Source organism: Choloepus didactylus, chromosome 5 (assembly GCF_015220235.1).
Source record: "Choloepus didactylus isolate mChoDid1 chromosome 5, mChoDid1.pri, whole genome shotgun sequence".
Classification (NCBI taxonomy): Eukaryota; Metazoa; Chordata; class Mammalia; order Pilosa; family Megalonychidae; genus Choloepus; species Choloepus didactylus.
This window is the reverse complement of record NC_051311.1, coordinates 107,853,986-107,875,430: the sequence shown is the minus strand read 5'-3', so window position 1 is coordinate 107,875,430 and position 21,445 is coordinate 107,853,986. Positions and strand designations below refer to the sequence as shown.

Below are 21,445 nucleotides of genomic sequence, written 5' to 3'. Positions count from 1 at the left end.
GATGCTACAACACAGAACTGAGAAGAGCCTAAAACTCTCCGTTGTAGTTCTAGGTTTACAGACGGGGCGGCTTCCTTAAAGTGAGGTCAAGCATCAGCAAGAAAACCAAGCATGGGGTCTAAAGACCTGGGTTGGGTTTTGGCTTTGCTGTATAAAACGGTGTGGCCTTGTGCCAACCACAAAAATCTCTCTAAGCCTCAGTTTCCTTCTCTCTGAAATGGGATAACAATATTAGGATAACAAAATTGTAATAACTCAAAGTTATTCTAAATATAAAATAAGATACATAATTTTTTTGTAAATAATAAAATGCAACATAAAATGTAAGGTGTTATCACCATTGCATTCTATTTCTAGAATTTACTTCTTCCCTCTGGATCTATTTGGTTTTGGAGTCCCAGTAAGGCCTGTGAATAAGTCACAAGACTTGATGAGAAGTGAATTTCTTACCTCCTTTTAAAGCCTTAATACAACTAAGCCCCATATATAAACGATGCCTTCAAGATCAATGTGCCTGTGGCCTTAGTTTGGAGACATACTATATTTAAAATGCTACTATTCTGCACTTTGTCTCCAATGGCAAGTCATTATTTACATTAGTTCACTTATTGTAAGAAATTCTATCTTCTTCAAACTTTAGTCAAAATAGCATCGGATAACTTTCCCTTGAGAACAGTAAAATTACTTTAGAAAAGCTCTATTATCTTGCTTGATTTTGGGATACAGAATTATGTTATTCTAAATTTCACTACTTTCAATTGCTTCTGGTCTAGTGGTGTTTTTTTATTCTCCCCGAATTTCACAAAGTCTTCCTTTTCTATCTCCTGAATAATAATCTGTCATTACATAGCTGTTTACTGTCTCTTTTGTTGGAAGCATTTAAGAGAGGAATGAAACTATCATAGAGGGAGTCTACATGTTATTTTGGAGCCAAATCATTTTATACAAAGGGATATTTGTGGGTCTGTGTACATATTTTACCAAATACAGATGTCAGATCATCTTCACTTTTCTGATTTTTTCTAATAGACTAATCATCAATAAAATTGTCTCTAGAAGTTCATACACATCCAGCAGCATGATCTGCCAAGATGTGTGCAGGGAGAATGAGCTGAGGCCCATACCTGGGTTCTAGTTCCACCTCTGACCCTAACCCTAGGGTAGTCCTTTAACATTTCTAGACTTCAGGTTCCTAACTTTATAAAGGAGAGAACAGGACTAGACAGTTGCTGGGGCTTCTTCCAGTTCAAGCATTCAGTTGGCTCAAGTAGTTACGGCACAAACAAAACACCACCCACACTGCCAACTCAAGCACCCTGGGGTTCTCCGTGGCTGCAGGAAATTACAAGATGTTGGCAGACTTCTTCGTCCAGTCTCCCTGATTCCGCCAGCCTGGAGAGCCTCAAATGTCCACTTGCATTCTGCACTGATCTAGAATTTACCACAATTCTACAGCCCAAACACCCCACCACCACCACCAAATATGTACCAAGAGGAATTTTTTTTTAAAGATGTTAAAGCTAAGCTTTCCTACAACAAAAATTTGAAGCGTCCCTTCCCTAGAGGCACATCAGCCATGCTGCCTCTGTACAGCTAATAGGGCAGTGGGAAAGCATGCAGGAGAAACTGATCTTGGGATTCACGTGGGGAAGTCTCTCATTATTCCAGAAGGAAATTAAAGCAGAGGGCATAAGGGAAAGGCATTCCACTAAGTAAATAAGAAACAAGCTAAAGGGAAAAAAAAGTCTTAATTTTGAACTGGACTCAATTTTTTTTAAGAGAATGGGGCTTTGTGACAGAATTGTTGAACTACTAAAAATACCACAATGCAAACTCGCACCTCCAAGGCTGTTCCTACAGCAAGCTTCCCGAGGATATATCAGAGAGGGGAGAGAGAGCCTATTTTTAAAAGACCATAAACCACAGAACCCTTAGGGTGAAGGACAGGAAGGAAGGTGATCTGGTTCAAAGCAGACCCACTTCTTTTAAGAGGAATTTAAACAGAAATGAACGATGGTAAAACAGCAACTTCCAAGGTTAGCCTCCTTATTGTATGTAACAGACACACATACAAAAGTATATGTATACATATTTATGCAACAGCTGTCTGGTTGCTATAGGAGTAAGCTGAAGTTAAGGAATTTTGATTAGCATAAATGTAAGAGTAGAGGAGGATATACACAGGCTAAATACAAAAGAAAAAATAACTCAGTTTTTATCTAACTGTTTTTTAAGTATTTTAAGAATTGTTTTAAAAATGTTCCTCAAATTTGCTATGTTTTCCAAAAGAAAATCATGTTAAGTGTTGAGCTAAAACAGAGGAGTTGGAAAAGGACAGTTTTTTTATTCATGGAATATTTCATCTCTCCTTTAAACTCCTTTACACTCCTAACTGGTCTCCCTATCTCTGCCTTGGCCCCCAATTCTCGGCACAACAGCCAGGGTGGTCTTACTGAAATGTAACCCAGATCATGCCTGCCTTGTCCAAAACCTTCCAGAACTTTCTACCTTGCTCAGAGAGATGGTGAAGGACTCCCAGTGGCCTGCAAGGTCCAACGTGACCTGCCTCAGCCTTTGTGGCCTCTGACCTCATTTTCTGCCCTCTCCTTGGCACCTCAGGGCCATTGAACATCCTGTTCTTTCTGTCTAGAAAGTTCTTTATCAAATATACTAATGGCCCGCTCCTTTCATTTCCCTCAGTCAGATGTTACCTTTTCAGTGTGACCTTCCCTGATCACCCATTTAAAATTGTAAACTGCAACCTTTCCTAGCACTTCCTGAACCAGTTTCTTCCCCTAGTTTAATCCACAGTACTTAGCATGACCTAAGATTCTATATATTTTAATTACACGTCTCTCCTACCTACCAGAGATTTTGTGTGTTTTGTTCACTGCAATATCCCCAGTCCCTAGACATATGAAAGATGCTCAATAAATAGTGCTGAGTAAATAAATGTTTTTTACCTAGTCTATAGGAATTAGCCATAAAAACTAAGTTAGTTGCACTTTGTCTAGTTTATGGATGGATGAGTAGAAACATAGGGGAAGGAAACAAACAGACAAAGGTACCCAGTGTTCTTTTTTACTTCAATTGCTCTTTTTCACTCTAATTATTATTCTTGTTATTTTTGTGTGTGTGCTAATGAAGGTGTCAGGGATTGATCTGGGTGATGAATGTACAACTATGTAATGGTACTGTGAACAATCGAAAGTTTGATTTGTTTTGTATGACTGCGTGGTATGTGAATATATCTCAATAAAAAAAATAAAAATAAAAATAAAAATAAAAATAAAAAATAAAAATTAAAAAAACAAAAAAACTAAGTTAGTTAAAAAAAAAAAAAAAGACCTACTGGATAATAAGATTAGGGTATGTTGAAGCCAAGAGACTTAGCTTTATAGCTCTATTCATGACCTACATCAGAACCACAAAATTATCCATTTGAAAACATAAATTGGTTTTTCTTACATAGATATGTATAAATGAATGGGTACACATAGCTTTAAAGGGAACTGTTCTTTACAAAAAAAAATCATGACAGCACTATTCTCTTGAGGCAAAATTTATTCAGTTAAGCAAGCCAAGTAAGACATAAAAAGCGAAGATTACTTTCAGAATTGCTGAAAAAATTAGAAAGGATCAGTTTGCAAAATCCCAGAGAAGCAAAAACTTTTCATAGACAAAGGGATTTATCTCTGATATATATATATATATTTAAAAAAACTCCTAGAAAGATAAGAAAGTGATGCACAATGCAACTGTAAATTGAGCAAATGATATAAAGAGTCGACAGAAAAGGAAATGCAGTGATACTGAACACAAAAAGGCGCTCAACCTCATTCATAAGAGGGAACATGCAAATTAAAACCACATTGCGATTCTTTTTGTTGCCTTTCAGCTTGGCAAACCCCAAAAGTTTGGCAGTACACTATAGAAAAAACTGTGGAGAATAAGCACTCTCATAAGTATTGTTGATAATAGAGCCAGTTGGTACCACCCTGTTGGACAACAACTTGACATAAGTATTCAAAATCATAACTGTACCTACTTGTACTATTATAACTGCAACCTTACTTTTGGTAATTTATCCTTCAGCTATACTTGCATATATGTGAAGTGTATGTACATATATACAAAGTTATTCATTGCACTGATATTTATGATAGTCATTTCTTCTTTTGCCTTCTTCCTGTTTAGGATACAATTTTCATCTTTCTTTCAGTTAATCTCTTCTATTTTGTCCAAAATACTTTTCAATTATATAACGTTTCCTTTGTACTACAGTTGGTATAATAGTCTAGTCTTTCTAACTTTTATAAAATGGATAAAGTGCTTAAGATTTTTTAAAAAAAGTTTTCTACTCTTTATGAAACAAATTTATAAAACGATATGGAACAGATGAGAAGATATAAATTAAAATCAATTCATAGAATGATATACAGATTTCCTAATATTGAAAATGACAATTAAAACAACTTTGACCTGGTTTGGAAAAAAGCTCAAAAATTTTTAAAATTGCTTGTGTCCACATTTTGAGTGAAGTACTCCAGAAATGAAAAGACAAACATCATAATGCCTCACCAATAGGGACTAACTACAATGTGTAAACTCTGAGAATTGAATCTTAGAGCACAGCCTATCAGGGGACCACTTATTGTAATGGTCCCTAGACTGTAAGCTCTTACAGCAGTCACATCTATTCCTGAGTTTTAATGGTCGTCTCCAAATTCTGACATGCTGATCTCTGTGTGTATAACCTGGTCGGTCCTCTGGAACTTTGGGTATCTGAGTGACATCTGAAACGCAGAGCTAGAGCTTGGCAGATATGAATGTCAGTATTAGTGCATACATCAACTGTTAAAAAAAAAAAAAAGCTGAAAAAGAGCACAGACTTCAGTTAGAGATATGAATGAAGCAGATCTGGTTAGGACTAAGCCAAATCAGGCCAAAGGGTAAAGGACAATACTGACTGTGTTTTAAAACTTCAACTTCTGCATGAGACCAAGGGAAGATATGTTCATTTGGTTTAGGATATATATCTTCTACAGCACACTGAATAATTTCACTTGTATGGTCAGTTTATTCAAACACCATAATTACATGGAACTTTTAATAGGAAGTGAGATCTGGTAGATTTGTACAGGTTAGTGTGAAATAGCAATATATCCCAAAGTGATCTGGGAAGAGAATAAAAATATATTTGCAGGGCCCCCCTGAGGAGCTGGGAAAAATGCAGAAATGTTGGACGTCCCCACCTGGGTTATTGCTGATATTCTCACAAACATTGAGGACTGACAATTTGGTATGCCAGGCCCTCGATCTTGGAGCTTGCCCTTGTGAGGCTTGTTACTGCAAGGAGAGGCTAAGCCTACTTATAATTGTGCCTAAGAGTCTCCTCAGAGAATGTCTTTGTTGCTCAGATACGGACAATCTCTCTAAACCAACTTGGCAGGAAACTCCCTGCCTTACACCCTGCGTGGGACCTGACTCCCAGGGGGGTAAATCTCCCAGGCAACGCAGGCTGTGACTCCCCAGGATGAACCTGGACCCAGCATTGTGGGATTGAGAAAACTTTCTCAACCCAACAGGGGAAGTGAAATGAAACAAAATAAAGTTTCACTGGCTGAGCTATTTCAAATGGAGTCAAGAAGTCACTCTGGAGGGCATTCTTATGCACTATATAGATATCCCTTTTTAGGTTTTAGTGTATTGGAATAGCTAGAAGAAAATACCTGAAACTGTCAAACTGCAACTCAGTAGCCTTGATTCTTGAAGATGATTGTATAACTATGTAGCCTACATGGTGTGACTGTGTGATTGTAAAAACCTTGTGGCTCACACTCCTTTTATCCAGTGTATGGATGGGTGAATAGAAAAATGGGAAAAAGAACTAAATGAAAAATAGGGTGGGATGGGGTGTGCTAGTTTGAATGTATTATGTCCCCCCAAATGCCATTACCTTTGATGTAATCTTGTGTGGGCAGACCGATCAGTGTTAATTAGAGTGTAATTCTTTGACTGTTTCCATGGAGATGCACCTCACCCAACTGTGGGTGATGACTCTGGATAATTTCCATGGAGGTGTTGGCCCACCCATTCAGGGTGGGTCTGAATTAAATTACTGGAGCACTATATAAGATCAGACAGAAGGAGCAAGCAGCGACAGCCAAGTGGGACACTTTGAAGAATGCACAGAAGCTGAGAGAGGAGCTGCAAATGAGAGACAGTTTGAAGATGGCCATTGAAAGCAGACTTTTGCTCTGGAGAAGCTAAGAGAGGACAAACGCTCCAAGAGCAACTGAGAGTGACACTTTTGAGGAACTGCAGCCTAGGGAGGAATGTCCTGGGAGAAAGTAATTTTGAACCCAGAACTTGGAGCTGCCTTCCCAGCTAACAGAGGTTTTCTAGACACCATTGGCCATCCTCCAGTGAAGGTACCCGATAGCTGATGTGTTACCTTGGACACTTTATGGACTTAAGACTGTAACTGTGCAACCAAATAAACCCCCTTTTATAAAAGCCAATCCATCTCTGGTGTTCTGCATTCCAGCAGCATTAGCAAACTAGAATGGGGGGGGGGATGGAATGAATTTGGTGTTCTTTTTTACTTTTATTTTTTATTCTTATTTTTATTCTTTTTGGTGTAAGGAAAATATTCAGAAATTGATTGGGATGACGAATGCACAACTATATGATGGTACTATGAACAGTTGATTGTACACCATGGATGATTGTATGGTATGTGAATACATCTCAATAAAACTGAATTAAAAAAACAAAAAAAATTGCCTGTGTCCTCATACCAGTAGCATTGTATATTAGTAGCCTTAAAAGAGCTATTTATAAGAATACAGTAAGGGTTCTATAGTTGAGCTATCTCTTGCTATACTAATTCCTTTTCAGTAGTACATGCCCAGGAGATAGTCAAAAGAAAAAAAAAAGATTCTTGAACAAAGAGGTTCCTAGAGATTCCACTCATAAGAGTTAAAAAAAAAAAAAAAAAAGCCCAATACTTGGGAAATGGATAAGTAAGTTTGGTGTATTGTTATTGCTACCATAGACTGTTATATAGCCATTAAATACTTGGTAATATACGTAAAATTGAATGCAAAAATGTTCAAGTGAAACTCGAAAATGTTAATTATAAATTGTATTTTCTAATATTTACATAACAATTTAGGTCTCTACCTTGAAAAGAATCAGAAGAACAGATGTAATTAACCGGACTTTCAGGCGCTCTTAGTCTTTTTTTTTTTTTTCTGTAAAGGGTTGAAGTGTGCAACAACAACAACAAAAAAGAACAATTAGCAAAGTTAAAAAAAAATTATGATAGCAAAAGACTGGAAACAACTTAAATGTCCATAACAAGGGAATAAATTAAATTCATACAACAGAAAACAAACGCAGCTGTAAAAGGGAAAAGGGAAGCCACACTGGCCTTCTTACGTAATGACATGAAAATCTTCAAGATGTATTAATGAAAAAAGCAAGATGTAGAATTGTGTTTAATACGGGAAAAAAAGAAAATACATGCTCGTAATTTCTTACATTACCATTAGGAACATAAACATAATAAACGAAGAGACTGGGGGCTTGTGGAGGGGGCGTGGTACTCAGGAAGTGGGAAGCTAGAGGACAGGGTTGGGGAGAAGGCTTTGCACCATGATCCTTTTTTTTTAATATTGTTTGATTTTTTAAAAGTGTATTATCTAAGGAGCTAAGATGGCGTCATAGAGAGGAGTGGAAGACTGTTAGTCCACCCCTGGAACAATTCATAAATGACCAAAAAACTAGTAAATAACCTGGAATAACTGCAGGGAGACAAACATGACTGACCACTCATCATCCACCAACCTGAATTGGGAGGAATGCCCGAGATTGCGACATAAAATCTGTAAGTAAAAACTGCGAACCGCACTGAGAGCCGAGAGCCCCTCCCTCAAGGAAGCTGCGCAGTGCTAGAAAACAGCATTCTCCAAACAAGCAAGTGGACCTCAGCCCAGCCCCAAGTAGGGTTTTAATATTAACTGCTCAATACAAACAGTGAATCCCCATCAAGCAGACAGAGGCTTTTGGTGACAACTGACCTTGGGAGAGTCAGGGGACATATCTGTCTCAGGACAGGGAGCCCAGAGGATCGGGTGCTATCTCTGGCTGATGGGTGAACCTGGGAGCTTTCTGTCCCTTTCTCTCTCTGTGGAGAAAACCTCAGCTGTTTTCAGCCCACAGGGCTTTGCAGTAAAGAAAGCCTCAGCCATTTTAAAATCAAAACACTTTGATCAGCAGAGTCAGAGAAACAAAGAACTTACTGACGTGCAGATCACCTCTCTGGAGGGGGCACAGCTTCCCAAGAGGAAAGGGAGGGGCCTAGCTCTACTGCCTGCCTTACCGGAACCAGACCCCAAAGCCTGGGGGAGGAGAGCCACAGGCCACACCCTCTTACACCAGCCAGTGACAGGCTGACAGGTGCACCTGCCAGGCAGAAAAGCACAGGTGTATCAGCCCTCTAAGAAAAACCATCAGGGAAACCAGATACTGAATATTTCCTCCTTCTGTACCCTGAGCCTGTTCTCATCTGGGAAAACCTCATTGGGGTGGCGTGGGAGGTCAGATGCCTAGACAACAGAAAACTACAACCTACACTAAGAAAAGCGAATTTATGGCCCAGTCAAAGGGACAAATGTATACTTCAACTGAGATACAGGAATTTAAACAACTAATGCTAAATCAATTCAAAAAGTTTAGAGAAGATTTCGCAAAAGAGATAGAGGCTGTAAAGAAAACACTGAGCATACATCAGGCAGAAATTGAAAGTTCAAAAAAAAGCTTGTAGAATCTATGGAAATGAAAGGCATAACACAAGAAACGAAAGATACAATGGAAACATACAACAGCAGATCTCAAGAGGCAGAAGAAAACACTCAGGAAATGGAAAACACCTGAAAGCCTACATGCAAAGGCGCAGATGGAGAAAAGAATGAAAAAATATGAGCAACGTCTCCGAGAACTTAAGGATGAAACAAAGTACAAGAATGTACATATCATTGGTGTCCCAAAAGGAGAAGAGAAGGGAAAAGGGGCAGAAGCAATAATAGAGGAAATAATCAATGAAAATTTCCCATCTCTTATGAAAGACATATAATTACAGTTCCAAGAAGCGCAGCATACCCCAAACAGAATAGATCTGAAGAGGCCTATGCCAAGACACTTAATAATCAGATTATCAAATGTCAAAGACAGAGAGAATCCTGAAAGCAGCAAGAGAAAAGCAATCCATCACATACAAAGGAAGCTTAGTAAGACTATGTGCGGATCTCTCAGCAGAAACCATGGAGGCAAGAAGGAAGCGGTGTGGTATTTCAGATACTGAAAGAGAAAAACCACCAACCAAGAATCCTATATCCAGCAAAGCTGTCCTTCAAATATGAGGGAGAGCTCAAAATATTTTCTGACAAACAGACAATGAGAGACTTTGTGAACAAGACACCTGCCCTACAGGAAATACTAAAGGGAGCACTACAGCGTGATAGAAGAAGACAGGAGTGCGTGGTTTGGAACACAATTACGGGAGATGGTAGCACAGCAATGTAAGTACACTGAACAAAGATAGTTATGAATATGGTTGAGACAGGAAGGTTGGGAGCATGTGGGACACCAGAAGAAAGGAGGAAAGATAAAGACTGGGACTGTGTAACTTGGTGAAATCTAGAGTGTTCAACAATTGTTATAAAATGTACAAATATGTTCTTTTACGAGGGAGAACAAGCAAATGTCAACCTTGCAAGGTGTTAAAAATGGGGAGGCACTGGGGGAGGGATGCAATCAATGTAAACTAGAGACTGTAACTAACAGAATCATTGTATTATGCTTCCTTTAATGTAACAAAGGCGATATGCCAAGGTAAATGAAGATAAGAGGGGGGGATGGGGAGGCATGTTAGACACTTGACATTGGTGGTGTTGTCTGACTCTTTACTCTACTTTGATTTAAGGTTATTTTTCCTTTTGCTGCTTCCTAGCTGTCATTTTTTTTCCCTCTTTCTTTTGCCTCTCTACCTTCTTTGACTCTCCATACTGCCTTGTGGAAGAAATGTAGATGCCCTTATACAGATAGTGGTGAAGGTGGTGAACACATAAATATGAGACCATACAGAGAACCATCGATTGTTTACTTCAGATGGAATGTATGATGTGTGAACAAAACCATCTTAAAAAAAAAAATGGGTTGATGACAAAACCTTGAGGGCAATATACTGAGTGAAATGAGCCAGACACACAAGGTCAAATATTGCAGGGTCTCATTGATAGGAACTAATTATAATATGTAAACTCATAGACATGAAATATAAGGTACCAAGATATAGGACGAGGCTTAAGAATGGGGAGTGGTTGTTTAGTATGAGCAGAATGTTCAACTAGGATGAACCTAAATATTTGGAAATGAACAGAGGTGTCGGTAGCAAGATGTGAGAATAACTAACGGTGCCAAATGGTGCGTGAATGAGGTGGAAAGGGGAAGCTCAGAGTCATATATGTCACCAGAAGGAAAGTTGGAGGTCAAAAGATGGGAATATATAAAACTGAATCCTATGGTGGGCAATGTCCATGATTAACTGTACAAATATTAGAAAACTCTTCCATGAACCAGAACAAATGTATGACAATACAATTAAAAGTTAATAATAGAGGGGCATATAGCGAAGAAATATATAATTATTGCAAACTATACACTACAGTTAGTAGTATTTCAACGTTCTTTATTCATAAACAGTAACAAATGTACTACACCAACACTATGAGTCAACAATTGAGGGGGGTTGGTTAGGGATATGGGAGGATTCGAGTTTCCTTTTCTTTCTTTCTTTTTTTTTTTTTTCTTTTTTTTTCATCTTTCACTTTATTTCTTGTCTGGAGTAATGAAAAGCTTCTAAAATTGAAAAAAAATTAAGTGTGGTGATGGATGCACAACTGTATGAGGGTACCAGGGGCAATTGATTATACACTTTGGATCTTTGGATAATTGTATGGTATCTGAACAATCCCAATAAAAATTAAAAAGGAAAAAAAATGTATTATTTGTTAAAAAATTAAACAAAACATGCCCTCATGGTAGAGACTGTTGCCTTCCCCTCAGACTTCTTGAGGCACTCTTTGGAGCAGAACAAGGAGGCGGATGGTGGGGGTGGTGGTGGGGGGCAGGTGGCCTGTGCCACTGGTGCATTTCCTCCTCTGGGAATGTGCATTTTCTTCCTCTGGAGTTTGAGGGCCCTGAGGTTAGAGACCCGGACTCTGCCGGATGGCCTGGTTAAGTGCCGCAGGGAAGTACTCAGAGATTTGCTTCCTTCCCCTCCATCTATTATCTTGTCTCCCCTTGACTCCTCCCAGGCTAACTTGGAAGCACTTATACCTTCCATCCTTACCCACAAGCCACAAGCCATGCCTGGAACACTTTCTTTGCTTGTCAGCACCCACACTTTACACCGCTGACATATGTTCTAGTGCTCCATTACCTACTGTGTAATATTTGGCTACATAACAGGAACGTAAACATATATAACTTTATTTATATATGTTCTTCAGAATAGCTACATATATAATGTCTGTTGTAGACATTCAATGTAATTCAAGTCACTAAACATTTATTAGCCATCAGATAAGTACCATGCACAACCCCTAGCCTCATGAAGCTCACAATACGTTAGTTTAATTTGCATTGTGTAGTGGTACATTCCAGAACACATTTAATATATGCTTCCGTATGCTGCTGCTGAAGATAAATTCCATTTACACTAAAATAAACATAGTACTCCATATTTTCTAGTACAGAAACTTGGCAGGCCAAATGACTGTCTTCATTGTTCCCTTCGGCATCTAACTTTATTCATTTAAAATCTTTTCAAATTCTCGTCTGTTCTTCCTTCGTAGGACTTAAGATTTTAAATCCTAGCACAGGGAAGCTAACCTTTAATAGCCCATATTTGGGACATTTATAAAGAGCTGTGTTCTTCACTTAGATTCCATTAGGAACAAGTGGATCAGTTGGAGGATGCCTCTTGTGTGGTTTAAAAAACAAAAAAACCTTCCTAAACTGTTAAATTTCTGTAGTCCTTTAGAACATAGAAGTCATTTAGAATATTTCGGTAGAAATACAAAGAGTCTTTGGAGCAGCAGAAGAGGATAAAAGAATTCTCAGCACACTGTACACTTTCAGATGAAAAATATTAAGAACAAAAATAGACTCCCAACTCAGTCATTCTTTGGGATTGATAATTTATTCCTGATGGCCCCCCAAAAGAGAGAAGGAAGAGAAAAAGAATATAGTTGGCTCTCCTGACCAAAATTATTCATAGCCTTTTTTCCTAATAGGATAATGGATAATCAGATCTTCCATAAAATCCTTTTAAGCAATTTTACGGTGGGTCTGCATTTTATAATCCATGTTTTGTAACCGAGAAAAGAAAAAAAATATTACAAGCAAGAGAATCAGTTTACAATAATTCATCCCACTGATTTTATTAAATTTCCAATTCCAAACCTTTCAACTTTCCTATAAAAATTAAACAGACAGTGCTTGAGACTCTTCTGTCAAGTGTAATTTAAGCTAAAAGTTTCATGACTGCCACCTACTGCTCAAGTAACTGTAACAACGTATTTTTTAAAAGTTCTGCATTTTTCACTCAGATATTTGAGTTTAGGAGTTTAAATATTTTACATTTTAAAATATGGAATGCTGTACAATAAGTAGTTCAGAACATCTTATATTGTTCTTAGTATAACTGACCATATATCATCAGTTTTATAAAAAGAAATAAACATTTTGATGTTTTACTTCTCACAATTTAATAATTTTCCCAATAATATTACAAGAAGTCACACAAATGATTTTTAGTACCTCAATTTAAATTCTGCTTTTACAGACAAGAATGCTAGTCTAGATGATGATGAAATGAATGGTTATTTCAAGGTCAGCTGGTCATATTAAATAAGGTACATATGATGAAATTCTCCCATGAGGGATGTCATTAACAGTCTTATAGGCAAATAAACTGTGAAAACAAAATGGCAACTCCACTAACAGATATAATATACAATAGCAAAAGTAACCGGAATGTTTTCAAAGTAATGTATTAGCTCTGGGGGGGGACATTTATATATTCACCCTTTGCCTACAGGAAGCACTTAAGCATTGGTAATTAATGAAACATACCTGGCTTAAAATGTGGTAAAGAATGAACTCCAGGCCATGTGTCCTCATTTGGCGTTCCAAGGACCTAGTGGAGAGCAGGAAATTGTGGAAACAGACTTATTATTTCCAAAGCACTCAAAATTCTCTAATGTAGAAATCAGTACACTACATTACGAAACTCTGGATTTTTTTCCATTATCACGTGCCAGGGATTTTATTTTGGTAAAAAACAAACCCAGCTAAAGAGCCACCCAAGATGAATCTCTGTGTTTTAGTAAATGCTGCTGAATGTGGTGGACAAGTTAAATCTGTTATACCTTATTGACTCCAAACTTCATACGTAGGCTTAGAACTAAGCAATATGCTGTCATCTTCACAGAACAGAATAAAATATGTTTGTGTCCCTCATGATTCTTTCATGAACTTTTGACCTTCATTCCAGTACCATGTCTCATCATTTAATAGTTCTAAGAATTCTGTCATTTCTCCCTCCACATTCTCTGCTGAGCATGGTAATGTTTCAAAGAAGCAGGATCAACAGTTTTGAATGCTCAAAGTCTCCACTGGCTATATGGCTCATTACAGTTAAAATCTTTAATTATGTAATTTAAAGTTTCTTCTAGCCAAAATGCTCTTCCTACATTTTTTCCCTTTTGCTATTCATACTTCCACTTTTGTTCCCCATCTACTTTTCTATCACCACAATGTTTAATCTCACTAAGGGAATTAAAATATAACTCCAGCTCAAAAATAATTGGGCACACTCCATCTGAATTTTCAGTTACATGATCTACGGCCACCAGACTCAAAGGTCATAGTAAATCACTGACTGAGAGCAGTAGAGTTTAACGGTTAACAGCCCAGACTCTGGAGACAGACTCCTAGGGTTCAAATCCCTGTTCCCCTATTTACTAGCCATGTGGCCCTGGGCACAAAATAACCTCACTGGGTTTCAATTTCCTCATATTTAAAATGGGGGTGATAACAGTACTGACTTCATTTGTGCCGAGAATACTGCTTGGCACATGGTAAGCACTATGCAAATATTAGATATTATTCAAAGCACCCTCAGGACACTGAGTCAGGTGAGGGATATGTAAATCGGAGAGAAAAATATAGCACTGTCCACTCTCCCACAGTGCCTCCCTGTTCAGGGTAGCCAGGTTCAGATGCTGTAATTCCAATTTTGATGGACAAACATGGGTAGTCAAACAGGTTAGAAAGGGTAAGAGATAAAGCCAGACGCTGTCCGGAAAAGGAGGAATGGCAGATATGGGAGAAAATGAAGCATTTTCACTTTACCTCTGAGGATTAGCGGGTACAGCCAGGCAACAAGACAATACAGAGCTCTGAGTATTTAAGTGTTTGTTAATAGATGGGACAGGGACGTGACAGCAAAGAGTGGCACGCACCCAGGGCAAGCTTTACTCACTGCTTCCTACTCTGGTGAATCAGGGTTAAACACATATATTTATGTTTGTCACAGAAACATTGAATCTGGGGTCAAGAGATGAGAGAATACAATTCTTCCTTTAAACTACAATTGGTTATTTTTGCAAGCAATAATTATTACTGACAGTAGTAGCTAGATCTATACAAACAAGGTCTCATTGATGCATTGGGTGGGTGGGGGAAGGAGACAGGCGAGAGGGCTGGAAGAGGTGTCCAGTAGGAAAATGGACAAGGACACTGTCTTACATAAACCACTGTGATAATGATGTCTCCACAAGAGGCATTTTTCTCTTTCTTTTCAATAATTCCCATTATTAATGCAAGAGAGAGAGAAAGAGACAATCAAGTTTGTGGGCAGCAAACATGGCTTATCTGGAAAAGTCCCACTTGGTTCTCACACTGAATTTTGCATATAGGACGAGGGGTTCAGCACTACTAAACAGTTAAAGGGAGGAAATTTCATCTACAAAAGCATGACTTGAACACAGACAATCCATCGCATATGAAATAGACTCTCTGAAAGTTTCCTAAGCAATGCAAAGGCCAGCCACAATCTCCACCTTGTTCTCTCGCTCCCAATACAAGTGTGAAGTTAGCCCAGCTACACCAGATTCTAAAATGCTTGTGTTAGGAAAACTTTTCCATTAGCATTCTCCTTATCCGCACCCAAAGTTTCCATTTCAAAGCGATTATCAAGTATTATAGTAATCTCATAAAAATTACCAAGGAGAACATCATAATACTTTTTTTAGTTGTTACAGAATTGACTGTTGAGATTATGGACCTTACATTCTTCTATCTACAACTCCTGTACCATCCGCACAGGAAATGCCAAATGGGCAGAAACTGTGCAAAGGAAAAGAAGAAAAAATTAATTTTGCTTCCTGTATAAGCTTCTGGTTAAATATATGGTTAGAGATGACCTGTGCATTAGGGATAGGGACAGGTACTATCTCTGGATGTCAGATTTTCATTAGATCAAATGCCTAACAAATTCCACTACCAAGAAATTTTAAAGCTGGAAGGAAAAAGAGGTACTTGCCAAAATAAAAAAATACTCTTTGGAAAATTAAAGTAGTGAAAAATAAAATTGATCTGATGTGCCATTAACATTTAAAATGAAATGTGCACCCACATTTCTAAATAAGCAGATTTATCATTTGAGGTCCCTTTTGAGTCTTCAAATGACATGCTACGATACTGTTATATGTTTTATTTTCAGCAGTTTCACCTTAAACCTATGCATGTGGCTTGCACATCTCCCTGTTCCTTTTTTGTTTTGTTCTTCAATTGGCTAACATTTATTGCATCCATCATGGAAGATATAAGTTGAGACTTGGGCTCTGCCTTCAGACGCTTTTAGTCTAGTGAGAGAGATGAACGGGTGGTGACGAACTGTGTTCAACATAAGTGTTCCCTTGGAGGTATGGGAAGAGTTATGCGAGAGCCCAAAGGAGGGTGTGCTTGAGTCTATCTGGGGGTGGGGAGAAAGTCTGCACAACCGAGGATAATTCAGTAGGCGAGGCAACACTGAGTGGTTTTCCAAGTAAAGAAGTGGTGGGAGTGACAGCAGAATATGCTGGTTAAAAGGAAGGCTTACATCAAAATACTGTCTGTTCTCTAAATTAGCATGCTGCTTGTGCCCGAATGCTTTCACAGAGTAGTTTCCTGTTCCTGAAGGGCCTCACTCCTGGTTTGACCAGGTTAAGTCGTATTTCTAACTCCTCCTTCTGTTTCTAGCTTCAGCTCACAGGTCACCATTACCTAAAAGGCATTCTGCACTCTCTGACTAAAGTTACCTGCTGCTTCTTAGCGATCTCCAAGGACTTTGCGCAGACTTCTATTATAGGACATAACCATTGCCTGGGAATTATTAGATCTTGCCTTGGTCTCCTCGCTGGACTATGGAACTCAGAATGCATGTATTGTTCATCTTTGGATCACCTAGTGCCAAGCATATCCCTGGCACAAAATAGGCACTTGATAAATGTCCAGTGAAAGAATGAATGGTGTATCTGGTCAACAACGTGAGTTCAGTATTACTGGACTGCAGACTGGGTTATAGGATGGGAAGCTGGAGCCAGATTCTAAATCCAATGGGACTTGAGGGCAAAGAGTCTACTTCTAACATAAAATGTTAGAAATGCTTGCAGGAAGCAAGATACGGATGTGTAAAGGGCAGCTGGAAATACAGATCTGGACCTTGGGAGAGGAATTTGAGATAAAACCATTTGGAACTCCTTGGCACATATATTTGGTGGTAGAAAGCACATACCAAAATATGAGCGACAAAATGGTTTTAATTCCCTGTGTTCACTCATAAACAATTCCCAGAAGGGTGCTTTGTGATTTCCTGGACTATCAAGAATCTGTTAAAGGAAAGTGAGGGATGATCTCAGGAAGTTTATATTGTCTGATCTTGATGAACTAAGCTCACTTACTCAGCCTTACTGACACACTGACAGGTAAGGCACAAATCCAGCCCATCACGTCAGTGTCTATGTTGGGCAGAAGCAGATGCTGAGAAAAAGAGGGCCTCTCTGCTGATATACCTACTTTACAAACTAGTGAAGAAAAGGAAGTCCTAAACTTCTGGAGTACAGAGGTCAAGAACTAGTGTTTGTCAGAAATATTTACTCATCCATCCAAACTATTAATGGTTCCACTAATTCTCACATTTCCTTGGCTTCGCTTTTGCACAGGCCCTGGGGCTGCTAACATGAAACCATGGGCTTTCCCTAAAGAGCCCCTGTGGTTTAAGCAGTACAAAGACTTCCAAAAGTTACCCTTGGGTCAGGAAGACAGAGACGTTTCTAACAAACACTCCAGTGAGAGCAGCTGCCAGCAGAGAGGAAGAGTGGCCCATCAAATGCAAATAAAACTGGTTCACACAAGTGTGTACTAACAAAGTGATGTGGAAAGAGCTGGATTTCTACTTCAGGGATTTAAGTTTAATTAGATAGTCACTCTAAAGAAGTGCTGATGACCTTAAACTGCCGTAGCTGGGAACTCTAAGGGGCAGGAGAAGAACTGCATAACTCCATGATGTACATGATTTTTAAAAGGAAACTTTGATAACATCTCTTAAACAATGCTTGCTTGAGCTATACTACTTTAGGTTCTGGAAGATTTCTTCTAAATGAAATTTGGGAAGTGGCTCGGCAGAACTTGGCTTGGGTATTACACAGCCCACTCTGGAACAGACGGTATAAAGTTCATGTATGAGCCAGACAGAAAGCAGAACTTCCTAACTCTTGTCCTGCTTGTGCTCTCTCTAGCAAGCAGAATAATCACGTGGAAGAGCCACAGCTGAGAGTGCTTGGGGCTTAAGTTACCTGAAATCAGCACAAATGTGCTGTGGACAGGGCACCAAAGGTGAAGAGGAAAGGTTTGTGGGCCCAAGAGCCTCAGGCATGTGGTGAGAAGGAAATTTTAAGAGGAGAGAAGGCAGTATCAAAGGCAGACAATGAAAGGGTGAGATGTGTTAAGAAGGAAGGGGAATGGTGCAAATAGCAGGAAACTGGGGTGGCCAAGGACAGAAGGAAATGATGAAAAGGGGCACTTTCCAGGTGGAAATTCTCCAAAAAGCCAATTGCATATTTGAGTCAAATATTCATTTTCTATCACTCTGCTTGTCTAGGTAATTTCTTGACTAGACATAGGATATCTCTAAAATAAACTAGCAGTAGTAGTGGCCTCTGCAAGGCAAGCTGGGTGGCTGGGAACAGAGGTGAAACAGGCCTCACTTTTCTCTAGATATCCTTTGGTAACCTTTAAATTTTGTACCATATGTATATTTCCTATTCAGATATTGAATTAATTATAGTTTTCCATTTGTGTAAAAATAGAAATGCACCGAGTACTGCCAAGAGAGCTATCTGCCTTAGAGGTGCTTAGTCTGGAGGGAGAGGCTAGGATGCAAACCACAGGCAGGACGGTGAGACTGGAAGAGATGCCAAGGGTCAGCTTCAAAGAAAACATATCCTCAAAACTGAGACTTCAAAGATGACCAGGTGCTTGTCAAGCAGATAAGTAGAAGAAGGGCACTGCTGGCAGAAGAGGAAGTACATTCAAAGGGAGGGAGGGGTGTGTGAGTCTGTGCATCTGTCTGTGTGTGTCTGTGTCCGTGTGTGTGAGCCCTAAGCCACCCAGTGCTGTCTTCAGAATGGGGGGCAGGGAGGAGCAGAATGAAGTGGAGGCTAGGAAGATGCAGTAGCTATGTCAAGGGAACTTATATAATATGCTAGGACATTAGATTTTAGTGCCATGGACACAGGGCAGCCATTCAATGCATTCAGAAAGGGAATGCTGACACTAACCGTGTGCTTCATAAAAAACATGGAGACGGATTAGGAGGGAGCGGGGCCAGAAGCCTAGAGGTGGAGGCAATGGCTCCCCCCAAGCCCAGGAGAACCACTGGGAGCTTCTAAAGCAGTGACACTCACTCCTCCCAAGCATAATTGTAAAAAATCAATATAGTACTGTAACCACTGCATGAAGAAGACATAAAAGTATTTATGAAAAAATATACATTTCATTAGGCAAATACTCAAACAGGATAATGCTCAATGGTAAAATAAGATAGTCAGAGGATCACAACTATATGTTAAATTATCTTGCAGGCCACTGCCACACAAGATGACGAATTCAGTTGTGTTGTACTGGAGGTTCCAGTATCACCAGTAGCACTGTTGTTAGTGATAAGATTTTCTTAACTTATTGGCAAATTTAATAATATTCTTTCCTTGATTTATACATTAGTCAGATACCTAGAAAATTCACTGTATATTACACCGGCTCAGAAATGTTTTGTGCTTATTTGTAAAAACAGCATTTATATGTAAAACGGAGATATTAAAGCTTGGAAAATTACAGTGAAGTGTTTCACCCACAGGAGTGCCTGGGGGGGCCCTTTTGACCTTCCTCACACAGTGTTGATGGTGTAGCATCCTTGGCCATCACCAAGAACACCCCCTATTCAGTGTGAAAACCAAGAATATCCCAAAGGGTTTCCAAAATGTCTACAGGGCTATGACACTACTTCCAATGAGAATTATTGTTTTAAAATTACCTCTGGCTATGTCCCAGCCCAGAACAATTAAATCAGTTCTTCATAAAAGCTCCCCTGGTGCTTCTAACTCCAGCAGTAGCATGTCGGGTCTAAAGCGGCTTTTCCCAAAGTGTGGGGAATACCTTCACTTTAGGACCTGGCATTAAATAATACTTAACTGGAAAGTTACCCACTTTTCAATTCTCTTTTAATCCTTTTGAGAACATCAAGGAGAAAACTGCAGCATGGTACTTGTTTTTAAAACCTATCAAACACCTGCTAACATCCCCCAGAGCAGAAAGCAGCCTCAGTTCAGAGCCCTACGCAGGCAAAAAGAGCTAGGCATGCACAATTTAATAATAACACTGACGGGTGTTCATTACGCAGTTTTACAATGATCTTCCATTTATGGCAAATTATAAATGTTTTCTACCTTCAGGAGTGAAATTAACAAACAAATAAAATTATTTGAAATGAGATGATTGAAAGAAAAATACTAATTCATTAAAAGTATCAGTGCTATGAGACCTCAGGAAATATCATAGAAGCAGAAAGATTCCTGATTTGGGGGACCTACTGGCTTAGAGTGGGAAGAAAAGAGGCTGGAGTATCAGGGGCCACCAAGTGGACACCTGAACTGGCACCTGTTGGCTTCTCCTCCCCTGGCTTGATTTGGTTTTCATGGCAAAGTGCCCAGAAGGGGAGGGCCAGCTGGAACCACCACTGGGGTTAGTGGTGAAGAGCAGGAGGCTGGGATCGTGTCTCGACTGCCTCAGAACCAGGCAGATCAGAGGGAAGGGTGATAAAGACCAGGTGGGATTTCTTAAGACATTCTGGAATAACTTCTTCAGGTTTGTTAGTTTTAAATTTGCCTCCACTTTCCAACCACATTGATATATGTCCATTACCAATTTTTGAATTTTGCCCCCCGTATAGTTCTTGAGTCCATCTATTTCTCTCCCTCTCCTGACATGCGCATGCTACACTAGAATACCATCATCTCCTAAGGAGCTATAACACTGTTCTCCCAACCAGTCTACTTGTCCCCATTCCTGCCTTCTTCCAATCCATGTCTTCACATTCTCAAATGATCTTTTTAAACTCAAATCTAATTATTTACCACCCTCTGCATAACAGTGTCTGGTATGCATCCCATCCATAGAGAAACTGACAGTGACTGCTCAGCTCTTGCTTGTGGCTGCCGTGCAGGATGCAAGTCCAGAGCTGCTACAGCTTTCATTTTACTATAGGAACTAGATGGCACCCAGATTTCACATGCAATTACCTAACTTAATCTAATTCAGATTTCTACGTGAAATTACGTTGAATCAATCTTCTAATTCAAATTTCTAGGAGAAATTATCTAATCCAAATTAAAAGCTAAAACCAAATGAAATGGGCCAAACTAAACATGTCTGTGTTCTCTACTCAGAGAAGGTCAGCCAGGTTGCAGCCGCTCTTCCAGTGCATGTTGACTTTAGCCATCCACCAACAAAATAAGCTGTCACTTACTGTCTACTTACTGTGCTGGGCTCTAAAAGCATTTTTATTCCCTGGGAAACTAGTTGTTCAAGGTTGCACAGGAAGAAAATGGTGGAGCTAGAATTCAACATCAAGTTGGTTTTACTAGAAAGACCATGTCCTTAAGAACGGCTCTAACTTGCTCCTGGGTGAAGCGGAGAGAAATGTGGCTTGGACGGTATTAAATGATTTACAGCCAAAAGACCAGACTCCAGGAGAAGGACTCGAGTATTAGAA

The 21,445-nt window shown here is 39.2% G+C and overlaps 1 protein-coding gene across 5 annotated transcripts in view; it reads right to left on the bottom strand.

Moving 5' to 3' along the window:
• The window catches only part of CDK14 (cyclin dependent kinase 14), a 678,858-nt gene that overhangs the window by 145,954 nt on the left and 511,459 nt on the right, over positions 1-21,445 (bottom strand). For all 5 annotated transcript variants that reach the window (XM_037836624.1, XM_037836622.1, XM_037836621.1 and 2 more), the window contains one exon: positions 13,207-13,270. In XM_037836624.1, coding sequence (XP_037692552.1) covers positions 13,207-13,270 — 64 coding nt within the window. The remainder of the gene's footprint in view (positions 1-13,206; positions 13,271-21,445) is intronic.